The following is a 19,959-nucleotide window of genomic DNA, read 5'->3' on the forward strand; positions in this document are numbered from 1 at the left end:
AGCATAACGATTGTATTTCTATTTATTCAACATGTGCAACAGAAAGTACCCTCTTTGTCCACCGGTTGTCCCCACCTAACAAGTTTAGTGACGCTGCTCTAAAGGACAGAGCGAGCCACAGCAGTCAGCTGATGCGCTGCTGACGATTATTTGATAAGCCTGCACTTATGCTATCAAGTGGACTTTGGTCAGAGTGAGATACACGTGGTAAAATACATAACCAGCCGCCGAGACGTCATAGAACATTCTATCATGACGCTATGTATCAGGACGGTGTATTCTAGGCAGAGCAGACCTATGTCACACTGTTACACCACACAAGAGCAAGTAGAACCATTCCAATGTCCCTCGGTGTTGAATTTCCAGAACCAGGTGGTTTTAGGCATCTGCAGGTTGATCAAAATGAATTAGACTCTAATTAGGGAGTTAAATGTTTACCTTATGAGATAGAGAAAAAATTTAACATTTAGGAAAAATAAAATACAGAATAGCCTAGATCATGGTAGCCAGCATTTTTATTCAATCTTTTGTTTTGTAACCATCGATTTCACATTTGACTATTTCACATGTGCATTCCCATTAAAATATACTTCAGACAGCCAGAGTACAGTAAAATAAGTTAAAACGGTCCACTTTCAGACCTGTGAAACCAGGTAAATATTTATAACATTGGTCTTTCATCAGTACCATTGATATCGTTTGTTATGTCCATTGGCAACCAGTTCCTGGCCATTAACTTGGCCAGGCATTACAGGAGATAGTATCAGGTGGAAGAGCAGTGTTGCCTGTTCTGACCGAACATCAATGGCTTTGGGAGAGGAGGGGTAGAGTGAGTATGGGGGTTAAATCCAGCACCTAATTAGAGCAAGTTGTAGAGGGGGTCATTGAAAAAAGCCATAAGCATGAAACAGGCCACATTGAAAAAGACGACATTCAACCCGTTATCGGTGAATATAATCTGCATTCATGACACGCCACCGATCTCTAAAGATACAACTCCACAGATGTAACCGGGAGCCCGGATTTGCCCCCCCCCCCCCCCCCTCCAATTTTAATATCTGAGTTCTGGTGTTGTTAAAAACCTGTTAGCTGCCGAAATAATTCTACATTCCCACATCCTTCATTTCTCCAACACTAAAAAATCATATTTCTTCCTATTAGAGGACTTGGTGAGTATTATGTTTTCGTGAAAAGGCTGATGGCTCTAGAAGCCCAAGCTACTGGACGTATGGATGCAGACCATCTGAAAGGTCCAAAACATGATAGTTAACTCTCTCTCCCTTCTCTAATGTGATTAAGGTTAGCCATTGTTAAGGTACAGATGCTCGCACACACACACACACACAAAATATACAGTTTGGTTTGTGTTAGGTCATTTTGACAATAAATCACTTTTAAGCTTTACAAATTAAGTTAGGTTATGTCAAAAAAGTGACCCATTACTCAAAATCAACCTAGCTAACCATTTGTTTTTTTAGCAAATGAAAGACTAAAAACCACAGCGATATGAAATCGTTTTTTCTTCTGAGCCTCTTATGACGTGGCCGACTTCAGGTATGCGATGAGGTCTGTGCGTTCTCCCTTCTTCTTGATGCCAGCGAAGATCATCTTGGTTCCGGGAATGTACTTCTTGGGGTTTTCCAAGTACTCCATCAGAGTGTCATCCCCCCATGTAATACCTGAAGACGGTGAGCACAGTTTGATTCAAAACGCATCGTATACCAGTCATTTACATCCAAAGAAGGTCTTAAGACAACGACAAAGAGTCTGATAAACATTGGCGTGGATTCTATGTCTACATGAGCACCAATAAAACCTCTGCGACTGACCTTTGCTCTTGTTGGCATCCGTGTACGAGTAGCCCTCTCCCTGGCCTGTCTTCCGCCCGAACAGACCCCAGAGGTTGGGGCCCACTTTGTGCTTGCCCCCCTCCTCAACAGTGTGGCACTGGGCACACTTCTGGACGAAGGCCTTCTTTCCCTTTGCAATGTCTCCCATAGCTAGAGGAAATAATGAAAACAAAAAGAAAGATCAGGATTGCTTTATGAGTAGACCTGCTTTTTAAATGTACTGCAGCAAAGGAAATGCATTCGCTCTTATCTCCATATCTATATAACTGCCGGCCGGTGAAGGTCGTTTGAGGTAACAGATAAGCATCATCAGCGCATAATCGGAAGTATATTATATCATTGATGGATAAGATGAACAGAAAACTCCCCAGACTTATTGGTACATCTACGTGTCTTACGTCACTATAATTGACAGTTGTGATCAGCCCCCCCCCACCCCCCGGTTTAAGTGTGTCGCCAAAAGAAGAAAGTCCTTACTCTAGATGGGAAAGTCTACCTGGGTTAAATAACTGACCCTGTGGGTCTGTCGGGGAACTGCACTCAAGGACGAACTAGGCTCTTGATTTGACCTAGAGCCATGCCGGCCGCTTGCCATGACCCCACATTATGATGGTGCTGGCTCTAATGTGCAGAGAATCCATTGAGGGGTCCCGCTCAGGCTGAACCCCCCGACCTCCAAGACAGCCCAAAACGTGGCGGGATTTGTGAGGCCGACCATCGCCCCAGACCTCATCACCAAGGGCACGGACCACACAGTGCGGCTGCCTTGAATGATTCGCTAATAGATGTTGGCGAACCGATATATGATTCCACGGCTCCCAAGTCAAAGCCTAATCTAACACCGAGGGAGAGAATACGGCTTTTCCACTAGTAGCGGCTACGGTGGCCGTGTAGCTCCGCGGTTATCGTGGCCTAGCTGCTCTGCTAACGGGACAGGCTCCCCACAAGGATTACGTTGGCTTTGATGGAGCATGAACGTTGATTTATTAACATATGAGCAGTCTATGAAAATGAACGCTCCTCGTACGTCTGGTGGGCGCCCCAACATCTGCTACGTTTCGATATTACCGCATACACTATCGCCCTTGAATAAACCCCTAAGAGGTTGAACTGGCCGCTACGTTACGTAGAAGCCGCATCCTAGCTATTCTCCAAGAGGGCTACGTAACCGACAGACACGTAACCGGCGAGCCCGGCGAGCCCGGCGGGCGTTCTTCTACTTCTTCTAATTGTAACGGAAAATGTATGTGACTATACTATCGTTTAGATTGGTAATGGTAACACAGCAAACGCACCTTTGATCGAGTTGGTTCTTGTGGTCGCTGTGCCCAGGCGGCTGTAATCTGCTGTAGGTGCGGCGGCGGTTCTGTTATAGCGGACTTCGCTGAGGTCACTTTACTATGGAGGCGCGTGGTGCGTCACTGGGTCACGTGTCACTGCTGTCGACGTCGTTTCCTTCTCTGGCGTCATCCGTTACACAAACGGGCAACATCTCGTGACAAGTTCAACTCGCCCTTTACCTGTCGTCGTTACAGAATTAAACCCGTTTTATAGTTTACTTTAAACATGTTATATTTGAGGATGGTTTCGGGTAGAGAGTTCAGTCCTTGGTTTCAGCAAGGCACCTGCTGCCAGACACCAGACAAATAAACGCCTTAAAAGGAGACATTCCTCCCGTCATAGTAAAAAATGATAATGTCAATTTCATTGCGTTTACCTTCACCTGATTAACCTTTATATAATAATATCATCCATTGTCGTTCCTCCCTGAGCCTACTCTCTGGTGTTGCTATGCAAACGTTTAGGCTGGCTAGTCATACAACACATATGTAACACTGGACGTTATAGAATATTTGCTTATTTTAAAAAGTAGAATATTTACTTAAGGAATTATCTGTAGGGAAATGCATAGCATTACAGTATTATGTAGTGTGAAAAGTTATCTGATACCAATACCCGGTGTGTCCACTAGGGGGCACTGTGAGGTATAATGCCTCCCTGTAAATTAGCGCTCGAGGAAGAGTGAAACAGGCCACTATCACAGCATTATTAAGTTCCCAAGGGAAATAGATGTAGCACAAAGAATCTAGTTTTTGTTTGTTTTGTTTTATTTCATTATTTATTTTATTATTTTATTTTTCCTGCAATATCTCTCGTTCACACTCCAGTCCAGTCGGTGGCAGTAATGCACCTACAAGTTGGTTTTGTCAACCGCCAATAATCCCTAAAAAAAAGTAGAAGAAGAAGCAGAAGAAGAAGGACAAGAAGAAGCATTTATAGATTATGGGAGTGTGGTATATGGGGCAGCAGCAGAGACACATATGAAGAAACTGGAAGGTATACAGAATCAGGCATTGCGTTTATGTACAGGCGGTTTTAAAACAACACCTATAGCTGCGCTGCAGGTAGAAATGGGGGTCATGCCTATTGATTTGAGAAGGCTGCAATTGTCACTGACATACTGGGTGCATTTACAAGGACATAGCAAGGACCATCCAGCGCAAGACACGTTGAAACCTAGTTGGGAAAAAGAGAAAAAGGAAGTTAGGAATTTTGGTTGGACAGCAGGGCAGAGGGCAAAAGAAATTGGAATTGAAAAGATACAGTTTAGTCCAACAGTACCAATATCAGCACTCCCACCCTGGATTCTTCCAGATGCTACAGTAGATCTGACAATTCTAGAAAGGAAAAATAAAGATAGAGAGTTTGTTTGTAATGCCATAAGTGTGCAAGAGTATATTGATAAATTCTATGGTTATGTAAAGATATATACAGATGGATCAAAGAGTGCAGAAAGTAAAGTAGGAGTAGCATTTTGGGTCCCAGAATTTCAGGTGCGGGTGGGTAAAAGGGTCAATGATGAAGTATCGGTGTATACAGCAGAAATGATTGCAATATTATTGGCAACACGATTGGGTAGAGGAAACTAGACCAGTAAGAGTAACAATATGTTCGGACTCAAGTTCAGTTCTAACCAGTCTACAGAGCAGTAAGTCAGATAGCAGGCCGGACATTCTAATAGAGATAAAACAGATTTTGTATAGAATAGAGATGATGGGTCTAACAGTGGTGTTTGTGTGGGTACCGGCACATATTGGAGTGAGAGGGAATGAGGTGGTAGATAAGGTTTCAAAAGAGGCAATAAAATGTGAAGAAATTGAATTACGCATAAATATCAGCAAGATGGAGGGTAAAAACATAATTAAAAGGAAAATGAAGGAGAAATGGCAGAAGAGGTGGAAGGAGGAGAGGAAGGGAAGGTGGTTTTATAAAATTCAGAGGAAAGTAGGAGAGGCCAGGGGAACAGGAAGGAGCAGAAGGGAAGAAACCGTAATAGAGTGGCGAAGTCACGCCCCTTCCGGTAGGGCTCATGGGACCTATGAGATCGAAAAATATGAATGGGTGTCAATGGAGAGAAAATAATTATTTTCTGGTCCCGGTCTTTATATGCCCTGGATTACACATATGTTGTTTGTGGATTTAAAGGATAATTTTTCATGCAAAGAGTTCGACCGTTTATTGTGCAATTGTTCAGATAAAGGCTGTAGAGAAAACACAACGAGAAAGACTACACGGCTCGTATGTGACGTCACGCTCCCTGCGACTGGCGTGGAGAAGACCGACAATCTTCCCATCGGCATAACTGAAACTCTGCACGTGCCCCGACTTATAATGGTTTTCACCTCTTTCGATGCTTTTATCCTCCCCTTGGAAAAAGCGGTGAAGTGGGGCAGAGAGATCGCCATCTCTGTGCCGAGTTCCAAGGGTGGGTGTGGTGACGTATATCATATGCGTCGAGAGCAGCGAAGAGCTGTAGTTCACAAAGCGGCCTCACATAAAACCTAAAATTATCAAACTTCTTCACGAACATTTTTAGTTTTCTTTGCATGAAAAATTATCATTTAAATCCACAAACAACATATGTGTAATCCAGGGCATATAAAGACTGGGACCAGAAAATAATTATTTTCTCTCCATTGACACCCATTCATATTTTTCGATCTCATAGGTCCCATGAGCCCTACCGGAAGGGGCGTGACTTCGCCACTCTATTACGGTTTCTTCCCTTCTGCTCCTTCCTGTTCCCCTGGCCTCTCCTACTTTCCTCTGAATTTTATAAAACCACCTTCCCTTCCTCTCCTCCTCCCACCTCTTCTGCCATTTCTCCTTCATTTTCCTTTTAATTATGTTTTTACCCTCCATCTTGCTGATATTTATGCGCAATTCAATTTCTTCACATTTTATTGCCTCTTTTGAAACCTTATCTACCACCTCATTCCCTCTCACTCCAATATGTGCCGGTACCCACACAAACACCACTGTTATACCCATCATGGGGCGTGACTTCGCCACTCTATAGGAGAGAAAATAATTATTTTCTGGTCCCGGTCTTTATATGCCCTGGATTACACATATGTTGTTTGTGGATTTAAAGGATAATTTTTCATGCAAAGAAAACTAAAAATGTTCGTGAAGAAGTTTGATAATTTTAGGTTTTATGTGAGGCCGCTTTGTGAACTACAGCTCTTCGCTGCTCTCGACGCATATGATATACGTCCCCACACCCGCCCTTGGAACTCGGCACAGAGATGGCGATCTCTCTACCCTATGGCGACACATTAGTGCCATAATTCACTGATGTGATAAAAGATGCATTCGGGCGTATTATATTATTCCACACGCGTAGATATTAACTGCGAGCGCGCAAATGATCTCTGCGCGCGCGCAAATTACCTCTGCGCGCGCAAAACAGCCTCTCGCGCGCGCAAATTACCTCAGCGCGCGCAAAACAGCCTCTCGCGCGTAACAGCCTCTCGCGAAAGATCTTTTTACGCTCGCTCGAATTTAATTTTGGCACTATGGGGGAGGGAACCAAGGCAGGGCGGGCTTTCCTATGATTGGCCGTTTCTGAAGCGCGATATTTCATTGACAGCCCTCCTCAGCCTTCCTCTCATTCAATTCCAATCTGAATTGTACAGTAAATGGCTGAAACGATAGTTACGTATTGTAACTTTAGATTCTATGAGTATAGGCACAGCCTTTTAAGGCTATTGCTATTGGGTTATCCCTAGGCGTGAGCCGTAGCACTGAAAAATGTGTAATCCCCGACCACCAACAGCGTGGGCCTCAATTACGTCCGCGTGCGGCGTGCCTCAACGACGTCCGCATTTCGCAGATATAGTCGGGCGCCGGCGGACGTTCTGCTCCCAATAAACAGCTTTTCTTCAGCTATTTAAAGGACAATGAGGCCGACACTTAAAAGGCTGCGCCTATACTCATAGAATCTGGAGTTACAATACGTAACTCGTTTCAGCCATTTACTGAACAATTCAGAATTGAATGAGAGGAGGGCTGAGGAGGGCTGTCAATCAAATATCGCGCTTCAGAAACGGCCATTCATAGGAAAGCCCGCCCTGCCTTGGTTCCCTCCCCCATAGTGCCAAAATTAAATTCGAGCGAGCGTAAAAACATCTTTCGCGAGAGGCTGTTACGCGCGAGAGGCTGTTTTGTATGGCAAGCCGAGTGTGCCACAATTCGACTTCAATTAAACGCGTTCTGAAACGCCAGCACGCGTGCCCAGAACGCGTTTTGGTTTTCCAGAACGCGTTCCGGCGTTTCAGCGCGCGCGCCCAGAACGCGTTCCGGCGTTTCAGCGCGCGCGCCCAGAACGCGTTCCGGCGTTTCAGCGCGCGCGCCCAGAACGCGTTCTGGCATTTCAGCGCGCGCGCCAAGAACGCGTTCCGGCATTTCTGCGCGCGCGCTCAGAACGCATGTTAGCATATTAACAGCACGCGTGCTGTTTTTTAATTATGTTATCATAGTTGCCACGGCACTTACCATACACAATGTTCGGTCAAGTAGCTTAGATAGTGTATAGTCAAAGTGTATGTACTTGTAGTGTTCACCACCTCCACATTAACCACCTAATTTGAAACATCTTAACATCTTTCGACTTTAAGAACGACACAACAGAAAAGATTCGCGAAAGAAGAGCTCTGGTCTCGACTGATGTTGTCTGTGTGTTTGCCCTAGCATATGATCAGGTGAAAACGGCTCAAATCTATTGGCTGAGAAAATTGAGGGGAGGAGCGCATTAGCATATTAACAGCACGCGTGCTGTTAATATGCGTTCTGAGCGCGCGCGCAGAAATGCCGGAACGCGTTCTTGGCGCGCGCGCTGAAATGCCAGAACGCGTTCTGGGCGCGCGCGCTGAAACGCCGGAACGCGTTCTGAAAAACCAAAACGCGTTCTGGGCACGCGTGCTGGCGTTTCAGAACGCGTTTAATTGAAGTCGAATTGTGGCACACTCGGCTTGCCATAGTTTTGCGCACGCTGAGGTAATTTGCGCGCGCGAGAGGCTGTTTTGCGCGCGCAGAGGTAATTTGCGCGCGCGCAGAGATCATTTGCGCGCTCGCAGTTAATATCTACGCGTGTGGAATAATATAATACGCCCGAATGCATCTTTTATCACATTAGTGAATTATGGCACTAATGTGTCGCCATACTGCCCCACTTCACCGCTTTTTCCAAGGGGAGGATAAAAGCATCGAAAGAGGTGAAAACCGTCGGGAAACGTGCAGAGTTTCAGTTATACCGATGGGAAGATTGTCGGTCTTCTCCACGCCAGTCCTCCACGCCAGAAAATAATTATTTTCTCTCCATTGACACCCATTCATATTTTTCGATCTCATAGGTCCCATGAGCCCTACCGGAAGAGGCGTGACTTCGCCACTCTATATCACGGTTAAGATTTGGACATACAGGGCTAAATGCATCGTTGTTTATGGTTGGAAAACATGACACAGGGAGGTGTGATCATTGTGAGGAGCAGGAAACTGTAGACCATGTAATGAACATTTGTAGAAAGTATGAAGTAGAGAGACGACAAATGCAGGATAATTTGGCAGGAATTAAAGAAAGATTTGAGTTAGAGAATATATTAAGGAAAATGTCAGGAGATAGATGCTATAGGCACGTATTTGGATATTTAAAAGAAACAAATTTGATAAAGAAAATATGAAATCCGGGTAACTCAGGGTTACAATAGTAAATAAAGATGCATAAAGAAACCAGTAGGTGGCGGTAATGCACATGTTTGTTGGCCAACCGCCAATAAAACCAAATAGAAGAAGAAGAAGAAGAAGGACAAGAAGAGAAACAGGCCGCAGAAATGGAGGACTTCGCTTCAAAGCAGGTGACTGAAAACCTCGATGAACCGCCCAACAGCCGACTGTTCATCGTCACATGTCGGTCCATGTCAGAGGATGTGATAAAGGACACATTCGCCGTGTTCGGGGACATCCAGGCGGTTTGGGTGGTGAAGGACAAGCAGACCAAGGAGTCGAAAGGCGTCTCCTATGTGAAGTTCGCCAAGTCCTCCCAGGCCTGCCTGGCCATGGAGGAAATGCACGGAAAAGTCGTGATCGAGGGAACTAAACCCATAAAGGTAATTATCGGGATTCATGATTGCGTAAGGATACTGGGCAGAAAGGTGCACATTGGGACCGTATACCCAGACTGCAGTGTGCCGGGTTAACGTGTACCCAGACTGCAGTATGCAGACAGGCCGAGCCCGCGTTAACGTGTACCCGTGTAACCAGACTGCAGTGTGCAGACAGGCTCTGTACCCGTGTAACCCAGACTGCATTCTCTACAATCTACTTGTTTTCCCTGGGAAAACGACCTGCAGTCATCTTGACTTATTGTTGTACGTTTTGTGTTTCAGGTGTTTATTGCCCAGTCCAGGTCATCTGGAAGACACCGGGACGTTGAGGATGAGGAGCTGACCAGGATCTTCGTCATGATCCCTAAAACCTTCACGGAAGATGACCTGAAGGAAACGTTTAAAGTAACTACACCTCAGCCTGAATCATGTTTTTCTCTATACCGTCAACACAGAGACGAGTTTCCCATGGTTAGAGTTACACATGATTATAATCATATCTCCCTGCCTCTCTGTCTCCTATTAGGAGTACGGCGATATTGAGTATTGTGTCATCATAAAGAATAAGTTCACTGGAGAAAGTAAAGGTCTGGGCTATGTCAGATACTACAAGCCATCCCAGGCGGCCATGGCCATAGAAAATTGTGACCGAGGTAAGAGGGTTTGAAAGAAGCACTATATGTTTCACCATGTTTATTCTTAACTATTGTAGTAAAGCTATTCAAATGTGGATAGTGATGAACATTAAGGTGTCTTTATTCCTAATGGAAAGCTTTTATTTAGCTTTTATTGGATTAGGCCTTACTTCAATGTTTTTCTAACAACCTTTAATAAACAGCCATTCACTGTTTAGACGGCCCGATTCAGAGATAAATTATGGTCAACGTTGGCTGTGTTCATGTTTGCAGGTTACAGGGCCATCCTGGCTGAACCCCGCAGCAAAACAAACTCTGCCGAAGGAGAGTACGCTGGAGGAGGAGGAGGAGGAGGAGGCGCCGGCGCCAGGTTTGACCAACACGGGGGCGACAACATGAACCCCTACCCATTCGCCCCCATGGGAGGTAAGCATCAGCGGGTTCCTTCTCGTTTGTTTGTGTTCTACAAACAAACTACATAAAATCTCAAGGTATCTGATATGTTGGGAAGTACACTACATACAGTATAAGGGGTGATAATATTTCAGTAACTTACTTTTAATTTTTGATTCTTGGGGTCATGATTCTATTTGAATTATGGGGGTCACGATTAGATTAAACAAAAATCGTACCCTATTCAAAATCGATTCTTGATTCAGTATATAGGGGGTGCCAATTTAAAGATCTACTCCAGTCTGCTGTGCACATAGAAAGGTGGTGCAGCCAATTATGGCATGTAGATTCAAATGTGTACACATTTATGTAGCTTTTGTGTTTTAAGAATGATCAACCAATTGCAATAGTGTGTGTGTGTCCTTTTGATAGGGTAAAAAAAATCTGAAAAAAAAAAAAAATCTGATTTTAAAATGTATTTAAACAATTGCCCATGTTATAGCTGACCCCGGCAACTACCAAATGGCAGACTACCGCTCCAGTGATGTCATGACCCGCTGCCTGATGCTGTCGTCGCGGGCGGCAGTCACCCAGGAGCAGGTGTACGCTCTGTTCGACATCATCCCCGGCATGGACTACTGCGAGCTGCAGAGAGACGCCTACGGCCTCAGCAAAGGTCGGTCCTCAGAATGCTTGACCTGACTCTCCAACCCCCCCTTTGGAAGTGGGGAAAAGCTCATCCAGTAGCAAAGTATTGGATGGGAAAGTCATTATGGAGTTATTAGCCTGACAAGCCAAAGTGCAGTGCTGTGTTCTCTTGTCATCGTATGACCTCAACGATATTATGTGTGACAGCCTAATGGACGGGAAGCACATGGATTGATTCATCTGCATGCAGAATGTTTGATAGCAATAATCCCAATGTAGCTTTTTTTTTTCTCTATGCTCATAGGTCACGCTGTTATTCGCTACAATAATCTTGGCTCGGCGGTCTATGCCAAAGAGAAACTCAGTGGATTTGAGTATCCCCCCGGCAACCGGCTGGCGTTGTCCTTCATCGATGATGGAGACGATCGTAACAGGTATGCATGGATGTGTGCTTTGCAAACAAATTGATTGTACCACACAACTTTTCTCACACCCTTTTTAGATCTGTCATGTTTATTATCTGTAGCCATTCATGTCTGTGTGTGTCTCTTCTATGTGAAGCCCTGTAGGCAGAATGGCCATGCAGTTTGTGGCTGCTCAGATGATGTCCACGCTCTGGAACGGTCCCTCTGGCAACCAGTTACTGAAAACCGCCACGGTAAGTAACGGTCCCACTGTTATTCACTATAGGTTCAAGGAATGGAGCTGCAAGTAAACCAAAGCCGCGGTTCCAGCGCAGGAACTTCCCCCTGTAACAAGACATTTTGGCCGGAACTAAGTGCATTCCTATCGCAGGAACCAGGGTCTAAATTAAGTTCCAGGGACATTATTTTACCCTAAAAAACCTCCCTGCTTGTGGAGTAGGACTTTCAAAAGGTTCAGCCTTGGGAGTGGGGCTGGCAGCACTGAACTATTGATTGGTCGAAGAATATGATCTTCATATGTGAATATGGTCTGCTGTGGTGGGAACTCGGACAACAAGGGGCTGAAGGAACCTTTAAGTCCCTTGCATTGTAGTTCATGGGACTAAATGTTCCTGGTAAATTTGGTGGAAACGCGGCTTATGTTGTTACGGGGTTCTGATACAGCAGATCTTATAAGATCGATAACAATGAAAACATTTTAGGTATTATTGACCACAAAGTATTTGAAGAAGTTTCAAAGAGACAATTGGTGTGTGTGATTATTGTGGGAAAAGTTCCCATCGTGGGCAGCAACAACAAATGGGTGGGAAGTGACCATCCTGAAGAGTGATAGATAGCCAGGGTAGAAGGCAGCCATGGCGGGAAAGGCCAAGCTAATTTGCTAAACAGTATGGGGTTAGTGCAGGGGTTCTCAAACTATATGGGGCCGGGGACCCCCCCATAGGGCAGAAATTATTTCAAGGACCCCCTCATAACCGCAACACAAATGTAATCATATAGGCTCATGTCTAATTTTTCTGTTAGATGCTTTTGAACTCTTTTATGCTTCAATCATTCAGTGCTAATACCACAATAGTGTTAAATAAGCATTTTATTGTATTTTGGCATAACTTTACAATATGTAAATAGATTTTACTTTTTTATAAATGTGTGTATAAAAATTACACACACACACACACACACACACACACACACACACACACACACACACACACACACACACACACACACACACACACACACACACCCCCCCCCCCCCCCCCAAACAAAACCAGCAAAAACATGACACGGCAACATTGCCCAATGTTGTCACAATGGACATGGGACAACGGCAGAGGACATGTTTATTTCCAAATGTCAGCAAGGATTGGTTTACAAGAGAGATAGTAAAGTGGTGCAAAACAGTTAAATTATTCACCCACGTAAACACGTTACCTACTGTTACCAATGGTCCATCGTAACAAATCGCCTGCTCGGCATGCCATGCATATGTGGATGAAGCTTTGAAGGGGACGCAAAACACAGCTTTGGCAACGCTATTGAACGCTGATTGGCTGTCATCACGCGTTTGCTGCTGAAAAGATGAAATATTTCAACTCGAGCAGCATTTGACGCGCCGCAAAATACGTGAACGCGCCTGCAGCGCGGACACGGGCGTGCTGCGCTGCAAATCAAATCTTGCCGGGCCGCAAATCAAATTTTGCTGCCGGTTTTCTCGGCAGCAAGTGGTCCGGCAGCAAACCCGCAACGCGTCTCTACATTCACTTTGAATGGGATCGTGCTGCGCGGCATCTTTTGGTGTGAACGCAGGGCAGACTCGAGGATGCGTTGACAGGTTGACGCAATGTTAACAGAGTTACGATTGGCCGAAAATGAAAGCAGGGGGAGGGCTGAACACAATGCGCCTGTTTAATTGGCTTTTATTTAGTTATTTAGGTGCGAGATGTGAAGGTAAAGCCTGAGGGAGTTTGACGAAATGTAAAAGCCGAGTGTTCATTGGTTTAATGTTACGCCGACGGGAGTAAATTTTTTCCATAAATACCGGTATGTTTATGTTGTAACAACAAGCTCTTCACGGACCCCCTGGCAACGCGCCGCGGACTCCCGGGGGTCCGGGGACCCCACTTTGAGAACCGAGGGGTTAGTGGATATGTATGCAAGACATCGAAAGGTATTGACACAATAAAGAAATCAGGAGATTGGCATTGCCTCAGTATCAGACTCAGTGGTTACAAAAGCAATGTGAATGCTAACTAACTTAACCCCTTTTATCTATCTTTAGGTGAAAGGAAAATGTATACATATGCCGTTTTAAATTGACTACCAACAATTGGAACGGTCACAACATTTGTATATAATTTGATTATTATTAATTGATGTATATATTGTAAGAATACATTTTTCCACAACACAAATTCAGTCAAAATACAGTTATTTGATTCATGGTTCAGTGGCTATAATGCTGATGGTTGAAAATCGGCACTTTTCACACTCAGTTCTGTAAAGTCCTTGTTAAACCACCCCACCCCTCCAGTCCTGCCATCTCAAACCCGGGATAGGTAACCCCTTAATTGTCCTTCAATGCAAAACCTACACTAATAGTTGGACAGTGTGTGTGTGGTTCCTTTCCACCTTTTGCTTTATGGATGTGGACATATTTTGATGTCTTTTGTGTTCTCTCCAGAGCTTCCCTGGAGCCCCTGCAGCGCCACGCATCCAGGCGGACCTCTCTTTGCCCGCCATAAAGAAACTGGCGCCCCAGGACAGCAAGGTGAAGGAGCGCTTGTTCGTGGTGTTCAGCCCCTCCCCTCTGTCCATGGACGTCCTCGAAGATGTCTTTTGGTAAATATTCCTTTGATTCTTTTGGCCTTTTTTAATGTAACAGATTAACAAAGTAAAGATTGTGCAGTTGAGCTGTGGTCTGACCTCCCTCATAGGACTTGTTTATTATATTTAATGCTCTAGTACAGGGGTCGGCAACTAAGTTTGGCATCGGGCCAATTTTTTTTCCAGCCAGTTGGTGGCGGGCCAGAACATTATCAAAGGCTTGTTCAAGGAATTGATTAATGAAAGTGTATCTGGAACTGCGACCAAGCCCGTCGGCTGGCTTATTCGTAGGGCTGGGCGATATATCGAATATATGCGATGTATCGCGAGATGTTCTCCAGGGGATGTATAAAATGCCCCTATCGCGAACATCGAATATAAATTGGCACGCAATGTTTCTTTTTGCCGCCGCCGGCATACTCGTTGTGCTTTCACGCGACGGGGCGACAAGATCTCATACAAAGTGAATGTAGAGACGCGTATCTGCCAATCAGCGTTCAACAGCGTGGCCACTGAGTGACATGTGTAACGTAACAGCCAACCAGCGTTCAACCGTCAAACTCGGTGCAGTGCAGTCCGGGGTGAACTGCAGCACGGAGGAGAAAGTGATTGTTGCCGTTTGCGACTCCCGGAGCTCTATATATAATTATATATAATAATATATAATATAATTGTTTATATAATATCACGGCCAAAAGCTCTGTGCGCCTCCTGATGGCCGTAGGGGGAGCTCTCATAGGGATTGGGCTTCTCGGGGTTTGTTTAACGCACAGCGTTCCCTTCTCTCGCTATTTCCGGTGGCTCTCTAAACACACTCACTCCCCCCGCCCATTGCGAGTCCACGAGATTCTCATGGACGCGCGTGTGTGACGTAGTCTGGAAGGCGCGCTGCTGTAGGTGTGTGTGTGTACCTCCGACCGGTGAGTGAGAACAGCCAGAGAGAGAAAAGGATGGAAACTGAGGATTTGGTTTCGAAAAAGAATAGCACTGGATCCTTCGTCTGGCAGTGTATATATAATAATTATTATTCAAACTGTTAATAAATAATTAACGGTTTGAATAAATGCTGTGTTGGTAAATCTAACTTGCTGTGATTTTCCTTTTCTTATGTGCAAGTTCTAAATTGTTCCAATAGAAAGCACTGAGTTTAAACAATATGTTGTTTCATGTAATCTACATGCAGACTTATGTTTCAGTAATACTAGAATTATTACTGACGTAACATTATGCCAGACATGGTTGAATCGAGCATTTATGATGTGCTCTAGAGGAGATTCAAAATATATTGAGATATATATCGTGTATCGAGATATAGTAAAAAAATATTGAGATATTCATTTTGGCCCATATCGCCCAGCCCTACTTATTCGTATGCCTACCAAGCACGAGATGACTCTTAAAAGACGTACATATAAACAAGTGTATGCCCTAATCACGTAAATGTCATGCCTGATCTCATTAGGTAGAGACACTGCAGCGATATCATCATGAGCAGTTGTAACTGGAGAGAAAGTGAAAGGTGATGCAGTCGTATTAAACAAAGACATTGAAAAATTGTGTGATCTACGAGAGAGACGCAGAGGAACTGTCCTTACGAGGCTTTTTGTCGGGGAAAAAAACCCTAACCCGTCCCCAACCCAAAAGTGGTCAGCAAAATAAAGAATATGTTGGCGTTTTTGCACTTGTAAATAGTTAATCCCGTTTGTAGCCTACACTCATTCTTGCATGCGGGTGTCTTCATTCATAAAAAATAAAAACATTCGGGAATATGCAAATGATTCTAAAGAGGTCTAGAATCCGTGCGCAGCCCCGCCTTCTCCAGTGAACCGAGAAAGCCCGCGCCGTGACGAACGGGGGATTTTACCCCCTAGGTTTTACACAGAAAACTTGAGATAAGGCTGTGAAATCGCTGGGCGTGCCAAGCCTCGACCGAACCGGCTTGGCAGTGTAGAAAGGCCTTATGCTGGGGAGAGGGCAGTAGTGCGCACCTAAAAAAAGCAGACACACACACACACACACACACACACACACACACACACACACACACACACACACACCCCCCCCCCCATGGCGGGTGCTGACTGACTGCGCACACACAAACCTCCGTTCCTAGCCTACTCACCGTGAGCAGAACTGTCGGTGAAGTAGCCTCATCAGAGAGTCTACTTGCGTTTAACAGCAAAGTCTCAGAGCTTGGCGTCTTAAATCTTTTGTGGACTTTTGTCAACAGCTCCTGCCATTCTCTACGTGCAGTATCACACACAAATGCATAGGGGTGTGAATCTTTGGCTTCAGACGATTCGATTAACGATTCAGTAGTTTGCGATTCGATTCAAGGACAATTTTTCTTTTTTTGGAACGATTCGATTCTGTAAACCACGATTTGATTCAGTAACTTTGAACCAAAATTCTATATCCGTGAAATAAACATGCAATAATGTGACACCCCATGTCAATTTTACCATTATTCTTTGCGAAGCCAAAATGCTTCCAGACTTTGGATTTCAAGTTTGCTGGTGCATTAACAATCTCGCGGCCGCTCTCTGCCATGTTTGAAATGCACCAGTAGAGGGTGAGGGAGAAAAAACTCTCTCGTGGGACTTCCTTGCAAGCTGACTAGCTGATGACAGAGTTACGGATTACCGAGCTGCACTTCACAAAATAAACGTGTAAACTAAGTCTTAAAACATTAATCATAATCGATTCATACGATTTAAAGCATTTATATCGATTATTGGTGAAGCCAAAGCGATTCATTCTATTTATTTATTTTAGCAGATCGATTTAGTTGAATCGGTAGGACTGACAATCGATTCATCGATGCATCGCATGAATCGTTACACCCCTACAAATACGTAATGTTGGGTCACCATAGTTGTTGCATTTAGGCCTAATATAGGGGAGTTCCGTTTCATTTAATATTGCATGGTTTCCAATAACTCCCGCTCAGCCCCTCACTGCTTACGCGTAACCGTGACGAGTGTGTCTCTAACCTTCCGGGAGTAGTAGCAGGATTTGATACAATAAAATTCAAAAACGGTTGTGAAAGAAAAAAAAGTTCACTGTATCCGGCCCTTTTGATTTAAGCTGACAGATAGAGATATTCTAAAAAATATATATATATATATAACTTCAGAATAATCTGGCGGGCCAGATATTATGTCTGGCGGGCCAGTTATGGTCCGCCAGTTGCCGACCCCTGCTCTAGTATCCACATCTTTTTCGATTTGTTTTGATTGAGGAACATGGCTTCCATTCAGTTGTCTAGATGAAATGAAATGGAAAATTAATATTTTAGCCTCTAGCTTGACATATCCTTAACAGACAAATATTATGATCTATTGGCTATTGCTTTTAAATGTAGGATAAATTATGCGGGTCAGGATAGTGTCCTTCTATAATGTTTGGAGCTGTATCTAGTGTGCTCCAGTAGCATTGTATTTTGGGTTTTCCTGAGCTCATCATGAATGAAATCATCACTCTCCCTCTGGGCTAAACAGTGAATGACAGGCAAGCACTCATTAAGCTAATTGCCTGTTAAGATATTTGGCAATCTGAAACCGGTATGCCTCAATTAACCACACTAATAGTCATGAGTTTTCTTTCCAACAACCAATCGGTTAGCCAAGAGGGAAGACTATCGAGTTAAATGTATATTTGCATAAATCATGCATTTCTTTATATTAAGAATCAAGCAGTTGGATTACAAAAGCATCGGTTAAGTTTCTGTTAAAAATCCCCATCCATATTTACAGACCAACTGTACACCTGACAAGTGCTGGGAGCAGCCAAGAATCCAACGATTATCTCATTATTTTTTCATTGCCTATATTGATTTTGTGAAGGTCTTAGAAGGCAAAACACGCAGAATGTGAATCCTTTCTTTAATTTTATTTGCAAAAGTAATTTGGGTAATATTTCTGAATTAAAATGCCTCTCTGCCTCTCTAGTCGATACGGCTCTCTAATCGAGGTTCATCTGGTCCCTGGGAGGAAGGTTGGATACATGAAGTATGCTGACAAACAGGTGAGGCCCTTACACAACCGCTTAGGGGGGGTACTGTGTAGACTTGAAGAAATATGTAATGCCCCTCTTTTATTGGCTTGTAACAAGCCCAAAGAATCAATAACCAGAGGCAATTCCTTCGGCATCATGTCCATGCAGTCTCGATGGGAGACAGTTGCACACCATTTTAATAATGTACTGGGTGTTCTACACAGTAAAACACTTCATCAAAGCAGCTGGTCGCTGCAGCTAGAGGGCATTGTTCTGGAAACGACTGAACCCTGACTGTGTTCCCAGTGTGCGGACGATGCCATGGCGGCGCTCCATGGCCACATGGTGAACGGCGTGAGGATGAAGGTGATGCTGGCCGACCCCCCCAGAGAGGAGTCGCACAAACGGCCCCGCACCTACTAGGACACTCTCCTGCTCCAGCTCATAGCCTGAGGTAAGTATCCAACACACTCCGGCCATCACCTCCTTGCACTCTACATAACTACGAATTTGCCTTTGTAATTAAGATTGGCAATAACCTTCAGTGAATCAGAAACTGTAATTGTGAATCCCTTCCTTTTGTTTCGGCCCATGTGGGTAAATAAATTCTCCAGTATACAGACCAAATGTGTGTACTCATTCATAAGCAGTTGAATGAAGTTTGAGGTCCTGATCAAATGCAACAAATAATCAATGCCAAATATCATCTAATATTGAGTGCCCTTTATACGGAGCTAACTACAAGGCTTTTACTTTTTTATTATTGCCTTCCAAAGTTGGTATGGCTTATGTTCATGTATGTCTTCTACTATTGAGTTGGTTGAATTTCTTTCCGGACCAGTTGTATATGTTGATAACTCTGTAGCTTCTTGTTTCCTAGGAGACTGTTGTCATGACACAGTGACACACCTGACCTGACAGACCGACACCTGGACCTTCTCCTGACCCGACCTTTGACCTCTGTCTGACCATTTCCAGTGACCTGTCATGTCATACCTAGGCTGTGACATATCTGTGACCAAAGCCAACGTTTTTTTGTGAGACGATTCACACGTTGTGCTCAAAGACTCATGTTTTTAGAACTAGAAGACAAGAGAACAGGGTCTCGACTTACCCCACTACCAGAGTAATTAATCCATAACAAATGTTCAGATCAAGTTAGCGGTGCACAGAACTACTTACTCATAAATTGCCGTATCTTTATTGGTAAAATAAAGTATTTCAAAAGAATGATTTTAAGTTTACAAACTTTGTTTGTAAAGGTGTAGTGTATATACACTAAATTACATCATTTTAGGAGTTTGAGTTGTGTTCAATTTTAGTTCAGATGAATGTTTTACAAGTCTTCTCGTTTAGTTTTGAAGGTATGTTCTTGCAAAATAAACAGATAACCCTTACCTGCTTGTCCGGTCATATTTTTTTGTTATACATACTTGAAAACGAACAATTCCATGCACAGACTTCCAGTATTCATTAAACAGCCACCCACATCAAATATTGAGAGCCCTGCTGTTTATTTACTGTGGCTTTCTCCAGTGAAGACCCATTACTGAACATGACAGTGATATGAATGATGATATACTTACCTTAATAAAATGCAAAAAAAATATTTATTTTTTAGATATGCAGTACAGAGTTGCACTAAATGGAATGAGCCAGGGTTGCATATCCGGACAGTAGATGCTGGTAGCTAGTCAAGCACAATTCCCGAATGAGAGTCATGGTTGAACGGTATTTGCAC

The 19,959-nt window shown here is 44.0% G+C and overlaps 2 protein-coding genes across 2 annotated transcripts; one reads left to right on the forward strand and one right to left on the reverse strand.

Annotated features, from left to right (window-relative positions):
* Positions 1-499: 499 nt before the first annotated feature.
* Positions 500-3,295, reverse strand: LOC132473042 (cytochrome c). The gene is made up of 3 exons (XM_060072968.1): positions 3,142-3,295; positions 1,830-2,000; positions 500-1,679 (listed from the first exon to the last, which is right to left on the reverse strand). The coding sequence occupies exons 2-3, from the start codon at positions 1,996-1,998 to the stop codon at positions 1,534-1,536; spliced, it is 315 nt and encodes a 104-aa protein (XP_059928951.1). The 5' UTR covers positions 1,999-2,000; positions 3,142-3,295; the 3' UTR covers positions 500-1,533.
* A 5,669-nt stretch (positions 3,296-8,964) lies between these two features.
* Positions 8,965-19,615, forward strand: rbm45 (RNA binding motif protein 45). Its single transcript, XM_060072555.1, has 11 exons — positions 8,965-9,298; positions 9,578-9,700; positions 9,822-9,948; positions 10,204-10,356; positions 10,826-10,999; positions 11,276-11,405; positions 11,533-11,629; positions 14,080-14,237; positions 18,173-18,248; positions 18,525-18,672; positions 19,099-19,615. The coding sequence occupies exons 1-10, from the start codon at positions 9,023-9,025 to the stop codon at positions 18,639-18,641; spliced, it is 1,431 nt and encodes a 476-aa protein (XP_059928538.1). The 5' UTR covers positions 8,965-9,022; the 3' UTR covers positions 18,642-18,672; positions 19,099-19,615.
* Positions 19,616-19,959: the final 344 nt, after the last annotated feature.

This window comes from Gadus macrocephalus, chromosome 15 (assembly GCF_031168955.1).
Source record: "Gadus macrocephalus chromosome 15, ASM3116895v1".
Taxonomy (NCBI): Eukaryota; Metazoa; Chordata; class Actinopteri; order Gadiformes; family Gadidae; genus Gadus; species Gadus macrocephalus.